General features: G+C 43.3%; 1 protein-coding gene across 1 annotated transcript in view; it reads left to right on the forward strand.

Moving 5' to 3' along the window:
• Window positions 1-3,100: 3,100 nt before the first annotated feature.
• The window catches only part of LOC125944871 (uncharacterized), a 78,078-nt gene continuing 67,771 nt past the window's right edge, over window positions 3,101-13,407 (forward strand). The window contains exons 1-2 of the mRNA XM_049666290.1: window positions 3,101-3,183; window positions 8,561-8,618. Of these exons, the coding sequence (XP_049522247.1) occupies window positions 3,172-3,183; window positions 8,561-8,618 (70 nt within the window). The 5' untranslated portion in view covers window positions 3,101-3,171. The remainder of the gene's footprint in view (window positions 3,184-8,560; window positions 8,619-13,407) is intronic.

Below are 13,407 nucleotides of genomic sequence, written 5' to 3' on the forward strand. Positions count from 1 at the left end.
TGGGGGACTCGCGCGGTGGGCTCTACGTCTCCTGCAGTAAAAACTTCACCGTTTCATACAAGAGTGGCCACCGACACGCTGATTGTGACTGCCTTTCGCGAATGCCGCTAAACACAACACTTTGTGATGCGGATTACTTTCACCATTTGATTGTTTCTTTGGTACCTGCATTTGCTGATAAAAGACCTTTGAGAAGAAGCAGCTAGAATTTCGCAACCACTGGTGCGCGCTTCCTTCTTGTTGTTCCGCAGAAGCTACGCTCCACTATTCTACTGGTCACGCACTACGATCCTACCTCCGGACATCTAGGAGCAGCGCGTTATACTTTGATCCTTTAAGTACAGTGCAATCCGTGCCTAAGAACGGTTTTACTGGCCAGGAATTAGTCGGTCGACTGAAATGTATGTGGCCAGTTGCGCTCAGTGTCCGGCCGGCAAACATCTAATTACGACGCCAGCCGGACTCCTACAACCACTGACGCCTCCGAGCTCTCCTTTCGAGCAAGTTGGAATTAGTACCATGGGTCATTTTCCCCGCTCATCGAAAGGGAACCGTTGGATCATCGTATGTGCTGACCATCTGACCCGGTACTGCGAGACGGCTGCTTTGCCATCTGCTACCACCAGCCAAGTTTCATTTTTTTCTGCTGCACTCGATCATTCTCCATCCCGGCCCTCCAGGAGTCATCATCAGTGACAGCGGCCGCCAGTTTACTGCAGATGTCTTTGATTTTGCGCTTCCAGCTTGCACCACTCTACACCGTATCACCCGCACACAAATGGGCGGGCCGAGCGTACACACTGTTGAACATGTTGTCCATATACGTCGCATCAGACCATAAAGAGTGGGACAGCATTTTGCCCTTCATTACATACGTCTTTAACACTGCAAAGTACGTCACTACTGGCTACAGCTCGTTTTTCCTCCTCTACGCTCGTCCACCACGTCACACACTGGACACTATATTTTGTTTCGCCACCCACGACGATCTCCCCATCCCCAAGACTCTGTGTCTCGCTGAAGAAGCTCAACGCTTGGCCTGCATGCGTACTCTGGCTTCGCAAGGCCAGTCGAAAGCATGGTACGACAAGCACCATCAGGATGTCACTTATTTTCCATGGGATCTAGTATGGTTATGGTGTCCGGTGCGCGAAGAGATCTGGTCTGGATGGCGCTCCACCAAGACTGAGTTCGTGCACGTCGCTCGTCTGAAGCCCTTCACTCCGAGAACTTCACTGACTTAGCCAGGCGGACTTCGTGTAGGAGGAAAAAAATAATACAGAAAATGTAGCTGCATGAGTGGAAGACCAAGAAGTGTCACGGGAGAAAAATGACGCAGTTTCGCCTGAAAGGCGAATCATAAATTGCGATAGAATCATATTTTGTGTACTCATAAAAATACTTGTACGGAGTAACTATGCATGGGACAATATACAATACCTGAATTCATGTTGAAATATTGCCATACATAGTGTTGAATAATATCTCAAAATGTATTTTTTAACTCGAAAAGACAACAGTGTGCCCATGAAATTTTTATACTTGGAACGAATGATATACGATAAGAAATGTTATAGACTATACTTCAGATGAGTAGACAATTATATTTGCCTTAAATCTGGTGAAATCTTCACAGCACCGATAACATGCGGATATATTGACAAATCATATTAAGATTCATGTGAAGTAACAATTTCAGATATTTTGCTTTGTAGCTCGATGTCCAGGGCTGGAGTGCTAAGATCTCGTAAAATTACCACTCACGCTAATTTTCAAGAAAAAAGCAGGATTAATTCAACCTGATTACAGACATTTCTACTATCCTGCAAGAACATCTTTAAAAGGGCACTCATTGAAGGAGGCTAACATGCACACATTTAGAAAAAGTTGTTGATTCAGCAGAAATATTGGAGTAGTACTGATATTACGCAGCCATAGAGTAGCATCACGATTCGTAAAGAGCTTGTAATATATGCCGCGATTCAGCAGCAACCATGCGCATTGCCATAAATGCTGGAAAATATTGTTAACTAGAGTTCATGAAAGGAGGCACGTTATTTTGAATACACGCTTGCAAGCATTGCACGTTTTAAGGTGTATTCAAGTTGTTTAACTGCAAAAGACTGGATGCGAGAGCAGTAGCGGCAACTACTGTGCAGCTACCACGGCTGCATCGGCTACTGTCACTGCTTTGGCTGCAGGACCCATGGTGCCGGGGCTGGACCCACGGTGACGTCGTCCTACAGCCAGTCGACCCTTTGGGACTGACATCGGCCGCTAAGCGTTAACGGGCTCCACACAAACGGAACGCATGGCAAGCGACAATTTATATTCTGCGACCTATATTGTAGTAACAACCTCAGGACTCCATGGGTTAGTTACAATACCTTTTAAGTACATGTCCCTCGTCAAGTATGTATTTTGTGCTGTTAATTTAGGACTCGGGGAAACGGGGAACGGCGGAGTAACCTTTGGCTTGCAGATGAAATAGCTTGATTTAACAGTACTCGACAACTTAAATATCAAATGCCAGCACCTTTATACTTCTATCTCATGTGCGCTTCATTATTATTATGCCGATCACTAATGTAGTCTTCAGTACTCGCAAAAGAAAAAAAGTTCGTCATCTGTTCAGTATGTTTAGTTTGTCATCTCAGTTTCTTTAGAAACTGAGCAGTAATGCATTTATCTGCGACAGTTGAATCTGAGGGCCCAAAGATAATGGGAAGGAAATTTTCCGCACAGCAGGCTCCCCTATTGCTACCATTCCATGAGGAACAGACACCATGTGCAAACTATTCTGCGTCATAGGCTGCAGCCGCCTAAATTCGGATCTGACAAATGAGCTGTTGTTATATAGCAACAGCTCATTAAATGAGCCGTCTGTTATATTGCGCACACTCTGTTCTCGTGCATAATTGAGCTCCCCAGCGTCAACTATTGTGATACGAGACGAACTGCATCACTGTAGATGCTATACACCCGCATTCGTTAATACAAAAAACGCGTAAGTTTTCAATTTAGCTAACTATGCTGCGCGTTTCACTAGTTTTATTTCGTCTAAGGGCATGCCGTTGTCGTGGGAGCTTAGTCAAAAAGCAAGGACTCTTAACTCCCGGTGTACGAGTGTTAGGCTTTTTGGATATTAAGCTGTGCAATATACTTATTTTGATGCAAGATGCGGTAAGGCAGAATTACCTGTTATCAGCACAATCATTTTTTTTCTGTCGGTATTCAGCATTGGCATCTCGTTTTCAGTACATGAAAGTAAACTTAAAGAGAAATGATCATAGGCATTTCCTAAACAATACCGTTTGCGTGCGGCTCTCGGATAAACGATATCCGTCGCGATAGCAGTTATAAAGAAGAGCACTGATTTTATTATTTGCTCATGCCCTCATTCCTGGATTGATTCATTATTTCCTACCAGGCTATGCTTCAATACCAATTTTGGGTTTATATGAACATTAGTAATGTAAATATTGCCCTCCTAGACGGTTTTATACTTTGCACAAATCCTATAGCATTACTCAGCACTATAAGATGCAGTGAGAATTTTTGCTGTTACAGAAGTTATATGGTAGCAAAATATCGAATTCGTAGCTTAAGGAACAATTAGGTGTAGATCTGAAGTCTGCAGTATGTCTCAGGCCCAACAGTCTGCGTATACAAGCGAGCCGGCAGCTGCGCGCGGCAAGGGTTGGATAGTCATACGATAATAATTGCCAGATAAGAGGTAGAAGATACATCTGGATGCACTTCGTGAAAGAAAGCTTGGCATCTATTTTCGAAGTGCTTGCCTGATGCCACAGTGGTACTGATATTCCTCGTCCCAACGAACCAAAAACAGCGTATCTTGCACTAGTGGCGCAAGGCTAAAGACCTTAAAGAGCGGAGCTGATCGGCACCTAGCTTGGCCTGGCCTTACGGGTTATGATTTTCCGGAATTTATTATTATTGATCGATTATTGATTAGCTATTGATTGGCTATCGATGGCTATCGCAAGGTATTGGCCACGTATTTGGGCTAGGCTTTGCTTGCTCTCAAAAATTGGCTAGAGAGCCAGCAATAAAAACATTTGCAAATGAAAGCTACAAATTACTCCACGGGTGAAGTTAGATTTGAAGGAAACTGACGCAAGTGTTGCTTGAGTCAGAACACCATTCTGGAAAATAATATTAGCTAGCATCTGCTGCTCCAGCAGAGCGAAAGGACAATGCTTCTGGTTAAGATAAAGGATATGAAGGGTTGGACAGATGAAGTAGAAAAGACGCGATGTGTTACAGGATTGCTCTTTTGGCCAAGGTGCCTGAACGCACGGCTGAGTGAGAACGCGCACAACACGTTAAACTAGAGCGCTAGCATGATGGCCAACCTTCGAAAGAGTTGCACGTGCGTGTCAGGCCTAAATAAATGTACTGTTGTAATGCGCTTTAGCCAAAGGTATGGTGTCGTGGGTTTGGTGCGAGCAAGGTACGTTTTAAAGGTATCACTTGTGCGCATCGTCTCATGGATTAAGGAAAAAATGCAGACTAGGCACGCTTTAGAATGCGAATTCGAAACAAACCAATGTAGCGAAAGTGAATCATTGCAATACCGCCCATTCTTGCACGATACTGAACGCCTGTTAGCGAGAGAAACACGGATTATTACATGATATGCGAGTAATGCGAGTAAATGTTACACGATTGTACGTACATATGCTTCTCTTATGTTCTACGGTAAAATGACGCCTGTGCTTATCATGAAAGTGAAGCAACGTCGCACAATTTCTACTTAGCGTTGGCTGCTACGAGGATTGTACTGAAAATGTGGACCGATCGCCGAGATAGTGCCGTCCAACAGAGCGCACAAAGCGCGAGCTGTCGCGAGGAAAGACCAGAAAGTGGCAAATGACACACGCGACAAACGTCTCAAAGAGCTAGCCTTTGTTACGAGGGGAGTGCGCGTGGGATCGTGGCCTAGTTGTTAGAACATTTGCAGCTGTTCCGAAGGCGTAGATCTGATTCCACTGTCTGTCGTGCATTATTTATTACCGTGTCGCCTCCGGACCTCCCACCGACTGCCTGGAATGAGGGAATGAATGCTTCCCATCAAATATAGTGTTACCTGGGTCACCAGTCCAGGAATACCTTGGGGGTTAACCTGCCCCCCCCCCCTCCCCGCCACTCTCCCGGCGCCTTGGTTCTGATTGGAACACTGTCGTAGTGCTATGGTCACGTTTTTCGCTTGAGCACCGATGAAAATGTTTGGTGACAAACCAGAACAGGCACTATATTAGGTGTACACTCAACCGCTTTAGAACGCCGAAGGACCTTCGACTGCATTGCATATTAGTTAGAGGGGAAGATAAATGAAAATGCCCATAACATAACCAAATTGTTCACCTCAAGACTTCTTTAAAAAGCAGGCTTTCACAATTGTCACACGAAAGCCAGTGCCACCTACGCACCCCATTCAACACAGCCTCAAGACCATGCCCTGCACCTAGAAAAATACCCCCCCCCCCCCCCCACGAAGGCACGGATGTCAGTCTGAGGCCAGCAGCGTTACCTGTGTATCGCAATGATAAAGTTTAGATCAGACTCCCCGACCCTTTATTCGGCCCCAACCAATAATACTACTACTGAAATTATATACTGAAATAGCACTACTGAAATTATAGGCCTATCAATGGTCACAAAGTAAGACAGTTGTCACTACCCAGGTGCCAGACCTTACTCAAATATGATGGGAGTTAGATTCGCAGAAGGCGGGGCGGGGCGTCTTAAGTTAAATAATATTGTGAGGAGGAAAGGAACAAAATGGAGGAAGAATAAGAGATTGGAATAAACAGTTAAGGGAGTCTCAAATCACACTTTAAAAATAATTGCACCTTATGAATAGCCTAGAATGTTTGCCCACTGCTCTATGTGACGTGCAGTTACACAAAAACAAAATTTATTAAATACGTCGTGAACATTATGCCTGGTGAGCATGCGCAGTTGAACCTGTGTGGGCTAAGAAATGTTATTGGCGTAAACGTCTTATGGAAGTTACTCCTCGTGAAACTTCTTATGCAAGCAACCGAACTAAGGACCACGCCGCGAGCGGTGGAACCAGAAAGATGTGCGAAACGCTAGGAGGTAGAAGGAAGCGGTGTGGATTACAGAGAAGAAAGTGGTAATCGGTATGCTAATTGTATTGAGCAGAAATAAATTGTAAATCCTATACTCCTTAAAGTACATGTAATGCGTATCGAACTACGCGTCGCAGGCTTACAAAGCGACGCGGGCATTGTTACAGTTCATGAAGTCGACTGGCCTCAGCGACCGATTGTGAAGCGTTGGACAATCGCAGGTGTTCATACTGAGAGCACTGTTATTCCCTATCTCCTCTTTCTTTCTTTTCATCCATCCCTGCAAGCCCCTTCCCCCGTGTAGGGTAGCAAACGGGACGTGCGTCTGGTTAACCTACCTGCTTTTCCTTTCTTTTTTTCCTCCTCCTCCAAGACTACTTGGGTGAACACGTGAATTTATGCGACTACGTAAAGCATATGACTAGTAAGTTGTCTAGAACGATTCGTGTGATACGCCGCCTTTCTTTTGAATGCACTGCACCTCTCAATATGCTTCTTTACAGCGCTATTTTTTTTTACCAAGGTTACCTATCGATTGCTGGTTTGTGGTACAACCCCAAAAGAAAGTATGGACAAGCTTCATCATCGTCATCAGCCTGTATTTTATGTCCACAGCAGGACGAAGGCCTCTCTCTGTGATCTTTAATTACCCTTGTCTTGCGATAGCTGATTCCAACTTGCGCCTGCAAATTTCCTAACTTCATCACCCCACCTATCCCTTCCTTCTATCTCCTAACGTTTCGCACAACTTTCTGGTTCAACAAGCTTACAGTGCTGCAAAAGTGTATATATGGTTCGATACGCATTCCTTGTATTTTAAGGAGCATAGCATTTACGTATTGTTTCTCCTCGGTTCAATTGGAATACTGGTTACCCCTTTCTGCTCTGTAATCCCCCCCGCTTCCTTCTATCTCTTAACGTTTCGCACATCTTTCTGGTCAACACGCTTACAGTGCTGCAAAAGCGTATGGTTCGATTATTATGTAAGGTTCCATACATTTTACACACTGGGGACCTTTTTATAAAACAGTATTACTAAGGTCAACTTCATTTACTCTTATCATTCGTGTCACCAGTATCAATTTAGTTTACCTATCAATAATGACGAGCTAGCAACTATAGCTGGACTGGAACCCAGCATAATCAAATATAATACACGCAGCCCGGCAGAGTGGCACATAAAAAAGAAATTCACACGAATTATGGCAAACAAATGCTGCAGTTCTTGCTTCGCACATTACCATACGCAATCAGTAAAGAAAAGCGCTCTGATATCGCACAAAGTTCATTTAAAGATATACGCAGACTGTTACTGGGAATAACATCTTTACCCTAAACTCATTTATGTTTGTGCGAAATCTTGCTCATTGTCTATTTCATTTCCTGTTTATTAGAAATTTTGTTTGCATCTGTTTCTGACACGACAGCATTTATGTCTATGCGCGATCCATGTATAATGCATCGTATATTTAGCTACCCTTACGCTGACGTGTGTGTGGGGTGGCCAGGTCCTCTCAAGCTGTTTTATCAGCGTTTCTTTTCTGGTCTCCTGCAACATTGTTACCAATAAACTGAATATAATTCAAATAGGCTGATGTGTATAATATTGCCATATTCTTGAAGGGGCAGTACAGCCCCATTAGGCAATGTTTTCCGGAGTCTTAACAGGAATAAACGTGGAAGCGATTTATCTCTTGGTGGGAGTGGAGATGTGTTAACGGTAATGTACGGCGAAATATATTGTTGACTTACTGCACGCTTTACGTGTATCTGCTAGACACTGTTGCCCATATAATATTGCCTTACATTGAGGTGCCTAAGTTTCCATGGTGTTCTCAGCGACCCTGGTATAAAGTTTTTATTTGGCTTAAATAGGAGGCACGGTAAGGTTAATGTCCGGGCAGTGTTTACATTGTGTGGGTTCACTGTAGCCCATGCAGTAAATTGCTTATCACACCTAGCCTTTCTTTTTGGCATACCTGACTGTTCATTTCCCTTGTTTGTCTGCTTTTTTCAAGCTGACGCGCTATTATGTAATCAACAGATATTAGTAACTGGCTGAGCAGATTTGCGATGCTTCCATTTTTACTGCAGTTCAAGTTCTGCGCCCGAGTTAGCAGGCACTTATCTTATTGAGTTAAGTTCTGCTATGACAAAACTGAGTTGTTCAATTCAAAATTGGTTCAACACCCTGTTTGAAGGACATCGTATATTGTTTACAAATATTTTTTGCATATCGAAGTTAGCGTTGCTTGAACCAAGCAGGCACCTACTTATCATAAACACGTAATATTGCTCTATGCGTAAATTTTCGCTTAACAAATGCATTTGTTTTCGCCAAACTACCACGCATAGAGCAGTTGCCCCTTCATTCCACACTGCAAGTAGGTTGAATGCGTATGGCTATATTTGCTACTTCTTAAAAATCCTTTTTTTTTCAGACAGGCTACATGGATATTTTGAAGATTTTATCTGCCGTAATTTTGATGGCAGCATTAGGTAAGTCTACGTTCCCGAAGTGCAGCTATTACGATCGCAAACGCGCGCGCCTACGCCGAATAACATGTCGCCTCATTTCACTCTATCTCCAAGCATTTTGGCAGCTTCGTATACCGACAAAATAATTTTTGAACTGGTCTATAAAGCACACACACACACACACACACACACACATAGGTTACGGCGACATACCTCGACATAGCGAAGTCGGCAAAATTGGTCATTTTATTCGTTGTATTCAAATTTCAGATTTTATGTCAATATGTGCAGTCGGCGATCAACTTTTCTTACAGAGAAAGCGACCGCATAAAGAGACCCGGATTGTCGGGCAATTGAAAAAAGCAAATTTGAATGATGAAACAATTCATTTTGATGAATTTGGGAGTCGGCGACGAATGATACGGTTGCATGTCACGTCGACGATATCTTCACATCGGGAGTAAGAATTAAGCCTATCCAGGCATGCTATCGCGTGCACTCCACCCCCGCAGCTGATAGCGTCGCCCACACACGGGACGACGCTATCATAAAAAGCACCAGCAGGTGGGAGCGAATGCTTCGTCTGCCTCTCGCTCTAACCGGTCACCGAAACTTGAGATTAGGCAACCACCAACACTAAATGTGAGGCAGGACAAATCAAATCAAATCAAAATATTTATTCCAACATTACAAGGCAACTGCAATGTTGAGGATGACAGGTAAAAAGCCTTCTTGAAGCTTGACTGGCCCTGCATCCTATACACTTGGCAGAGCAGTGGTTACAAAGCACAAAATGATCAAAAGGGACTCGTAAACAAGGCAATGTAAGGTTTCCAAGTCAGTTTTAAAAGATAAGCGATATCGAAGATTTATTGGAAAATTATTGAGGAAAGAATATGTTACATTTTATCTAGTAATACCTAAGTTTAAGAGCGTAGAAAAGCCTTAAATTCTGGAGGGTTCGTTTTTCCAATAGCAATGTTTATTTATTTAAAAGAATTTCATAACTTCGGTAAATTATTTTCTAGCATCTATTTGCTATAATTTGTCCTATGTCTTATGACATTCCATATTTAAGTGCGGCGGGTGGTGTAGGCAGGTACATTGTGACGCAGGTTGGGGATGTCCACAAGCGTAACGTTATGTTTCTTTATACTGCAGTAAGAGTCTTTATGTGTACAAGTCATTAATTTTTCTAACGTGGTACCTATCGAAGAGTGGTGCGGTGTGTTCAGTGTAATATACATTGGCAATAATACGTAGCGCCCTTTTCTGCATGACAAGAATATTGTTGAGATTTGTTTGTGTTGTAGTACCGTATACTAAATAACCGTATTTGATAGGCGAGGCAAACAAAGCATTATAAAGCAGTATTTTAAGAGAAGTGGGGAAAGTGTGTCTATTGCGACTTAGTATACCATCTGTGCTGCTGAGTGAGGACTGAGTCTATGTGGTGGTCCCATTGTAAGTTTATGGAGAAGGTTACACCAAGAATTTTAATTGTGTTGACAACCTCAATATTCATTGACTCAAACATTAAATTGTGATGGTGTAGGATTACTTTACCTGGAGTTCGAAAAATTCCTGCTTTGGTCTTATTGCAATTAACCTGTAGAAAATTCTTGTTTGATCAAATAGAAAGCCTATCAAGAAGTTCATTTTCCAGTCTCAGTAAATCTGTGTAGTTATGAGTCGATAAGAATATACTTGTGTCATCGGCATACATTACAAATATTGCTTGTTTGTAAATAGAGATTAGATCATTGACATAAATGTTGAATAGTAGCGGCCCCTGAGTACTTACTTGTGGTACACCTGAAATAATTTCTTTGGGTTGCGATTTGAATTCATTTATTGAGACAAATTGATGTCTGTTATTGAGATAGGAGGATAATATTGCGAGTGGCGTGCCCCTTACTTCATACCATTCCAGCTTACTGAGGAGAATATTATGATTGATGTTGTCACAGGCTTGCGTGTAATCAACCAATATACCGATTGTTATTAACCTGTTTTCAAAGTTTCTTAATATGTACTCTTTCTGATCTAAGAGTGCCAGTTGTGTGATTTTGTAGTTCTGAAATCCATACTGAGAATTCAGTTATAAGGTGGGATCTGCTACAAAATGATGACAACCGATTTTGGATAATTTTCTCCAAGCCCTTTGAGAAAATAGGGAGGATCGATATTGGGCGATAGTTTTTTACATTTTGTATGCCATCTTTTTTAAAAGTGGGGGTCACTCTGGCAGTTTTCATTCTGTCAGGAAAAGTACCACAAGAAATACCCAAGTTGTAAATGCACACCAAATTAGTGGCGATTTCATAAATGACATATTTAATAGGCCGTATCTGCAGGTCGTCTACGTCGGAGCTACGTGAATTTTTAAGGTTCAAATAAATAATACCCACCTCGGCAGAGTCAGTTGGTGCGAGAAAAACGAATTTTTGTTTCTAGGTGTTGTGATATCATTAGTGGGGCGAGAATTCGGGTCAAAATTCTTGGCTACGAAGTACTGGTTAAATATATCAGCAAGTTCCTGGTCTTTCACTAGACGTCCGTTTAATGAAATTTCTTGTGGTGACTCTCCCTTATGCTTTCGTCCCGTAAGAGCGTTTATCTTGTTCCACAGTTTATCAGTTTATCCTGTGCAAGATTCAAACTCCCGAATATAACACGCGTCTCTTGCCGTTCATAACTCTTTTCTTAACTTATTTGTAAAGGTCTTGAACAATTCAAGATGTAAAGGTTCCCGAGTTATTTAAAACTTCGCATACAACCTATCTCATTTTCTAATTTTCCTCAAAAGCTCTTTGGTTACACAAGGCTTTCAAAACTTTGTACTGATTTTTCGCTCTTTCCTGACAAATTGTTTCCTGTATACTGCAGGCAAAGTTACTAATGAAGATATTGTAAACCTTTTCTGCGTGTTTTCTAGAAAAACTTTATCCCAGCAGGTCCCTCGTATCTCAATCTGAAATGCTTGCAGAGAGGTTTCCGTGATGCTTTGCAAGGTCATACACGTTTTCATCATTTTCATGGTGCTTTCGGGAGCTTTTACAGACATACATATTGGCATATGGTCACCCATGCCGCAGCTTAGAACAGCACTTGAGACATTGGTCGAGTCATAGTTTGTGATGAAGAGGTTGAGCAGTGTTGCTGATGTGGAGGTTAATCTTAGTTCTGACTTTATAACATTCGCGTACCCATAAGATGTAAGTAGTCTTTCAAAGTCTATTGTTTTCCGAGTAGCACTTTTCATGCCAATGTTAATATCACCGCCAACAGGGGCGTAGCCCGAAAATTTTTCGGGGTGATTCACCGGCCCGACCGGGGGGGGGGGGGGGGGCAAGCTTCTGTATTCCTCTACGTCACGTGATCGATAATAAATATCGGTAGTTTAAGCAGACTCTACATGTATATCAAAGTCATTGGACCGCCCCCCCCCCTCGAGTGTGCGTGTGCTTGTGAGGAAAAAGTAATAAGTAAAGTAAGCTCAGTAAATACAGTAAGTACGACAGGTACAGTGGGCGTTTGGAGCAACGGTCTCTCATCGCGCCACTGAATGGACCAGTCTTCGAAAACGCATCATTGATACGACCCGTGCGATCGGAGAAGACATCATTAATTGTTAATTTCCGTTAAGCGTAGATGGCGTCGTCCTCGTCGGGGCGAAGTGCGTTTCACAAGTCAAGGACGGCTATACGCGTAAAATTGTACGTGTGACCAGGCTATACCTACTCCCTTAGCAATAGCTTGTTCGCTGCGTCTTCGCGCTAGAAAACTTAAATACGCGCAAAAACGCGTAAAGCTTTTTTTTCGAAGATTTCGTCGCCCTGCTCCCTCATACGAGAGGGTTGCATTTCCTGCGGAAAGTGCATGGGCCGCTGTGTCTTCCGCTGTGCGCGAGCGTGCAGTCGCCATTTGCCTTTACGTCAACGGATTCAGTATTGTACAGAATATTTCACCGCATAGCATAGACATGGCATGTGTATGGATTTTAAGTAGTGCGTGCGACTCATTTCAGCTTTACTTACGCCGGTGCAAACAGGAAGCGGCCTTGTACCTCACAGAATCTCGACTGATTGATGTACTAGTGATGCAGGAATGAACTCCGGTCTTGTTCAGTGCATAGTGCACATAATCAATTTCTCAGGACGCGTGAACTCCGACGAGAACTATCAGCGCCTGCAACAAGAGTTTACTTACGCTGTACTGCGCACAGCAGTAATTCATGCTTGTCGGCTGTCTGTTTCGTGCATTCTGTTGCGAGTCGGTGGAATTTCACTGCTGTCATCAACCCCTTCGTGTGTACATTGCTGGTTTGGGATTCCACAACAAAACAGCAACTACCAGCCTTCCGTAATTGCTGGTTTGGGATTCAACAACACAACAGTAATTACCAGCCTTCCGTAGGGACGCAATCGCAAACAAGAGACGTTTCTCGCGCAGACTAAGGCTACGTTCACACTTGGGAAGCGGCAAGCGGGCGGAAAGGCCAAAGCGGCCGGAAAATTTCTTGCGCGCCTGTCCAAGTTGTTCACATTTGTTTTGCTACAGCCGCGGCCGCCGCTGCCGTTTTCGTCCAGATTCATCTCGTCTGCGTACGTTTGTCGGCGTGGTGGCGCTCATTATCGCATTATTTCGAGCGGTATGTTCATTCTTTGACCCACGTACCGTCATCAAAAGTGATCATTTTACGCAACATGGCGTGTCATCTGCGACCTTCGGTAAATTCCTCGTTGGCGTTCCGTAATTCTCCTCACACGGGCGCGGTAGCGCTGAGTCACAGGTTGGTGCCTAGGCG

The sequence above is a fragment of the Dermacentor silvarum genome, chromosome 4, assembly GCF_013339745.2.
Source record: "Dermacentor silvarum isolate Dsil-2018 chromosome 4, BIME_Dsil_1.4, whole genome shotgun sequence".
In the NCBI taxonomy this organism is placed as follows: Eukaryota; Metazoa; Arthropoda; class Arachnida; order Ixodida; family Ixodidae; genus Dermacentor; species Dermacentor silvarum.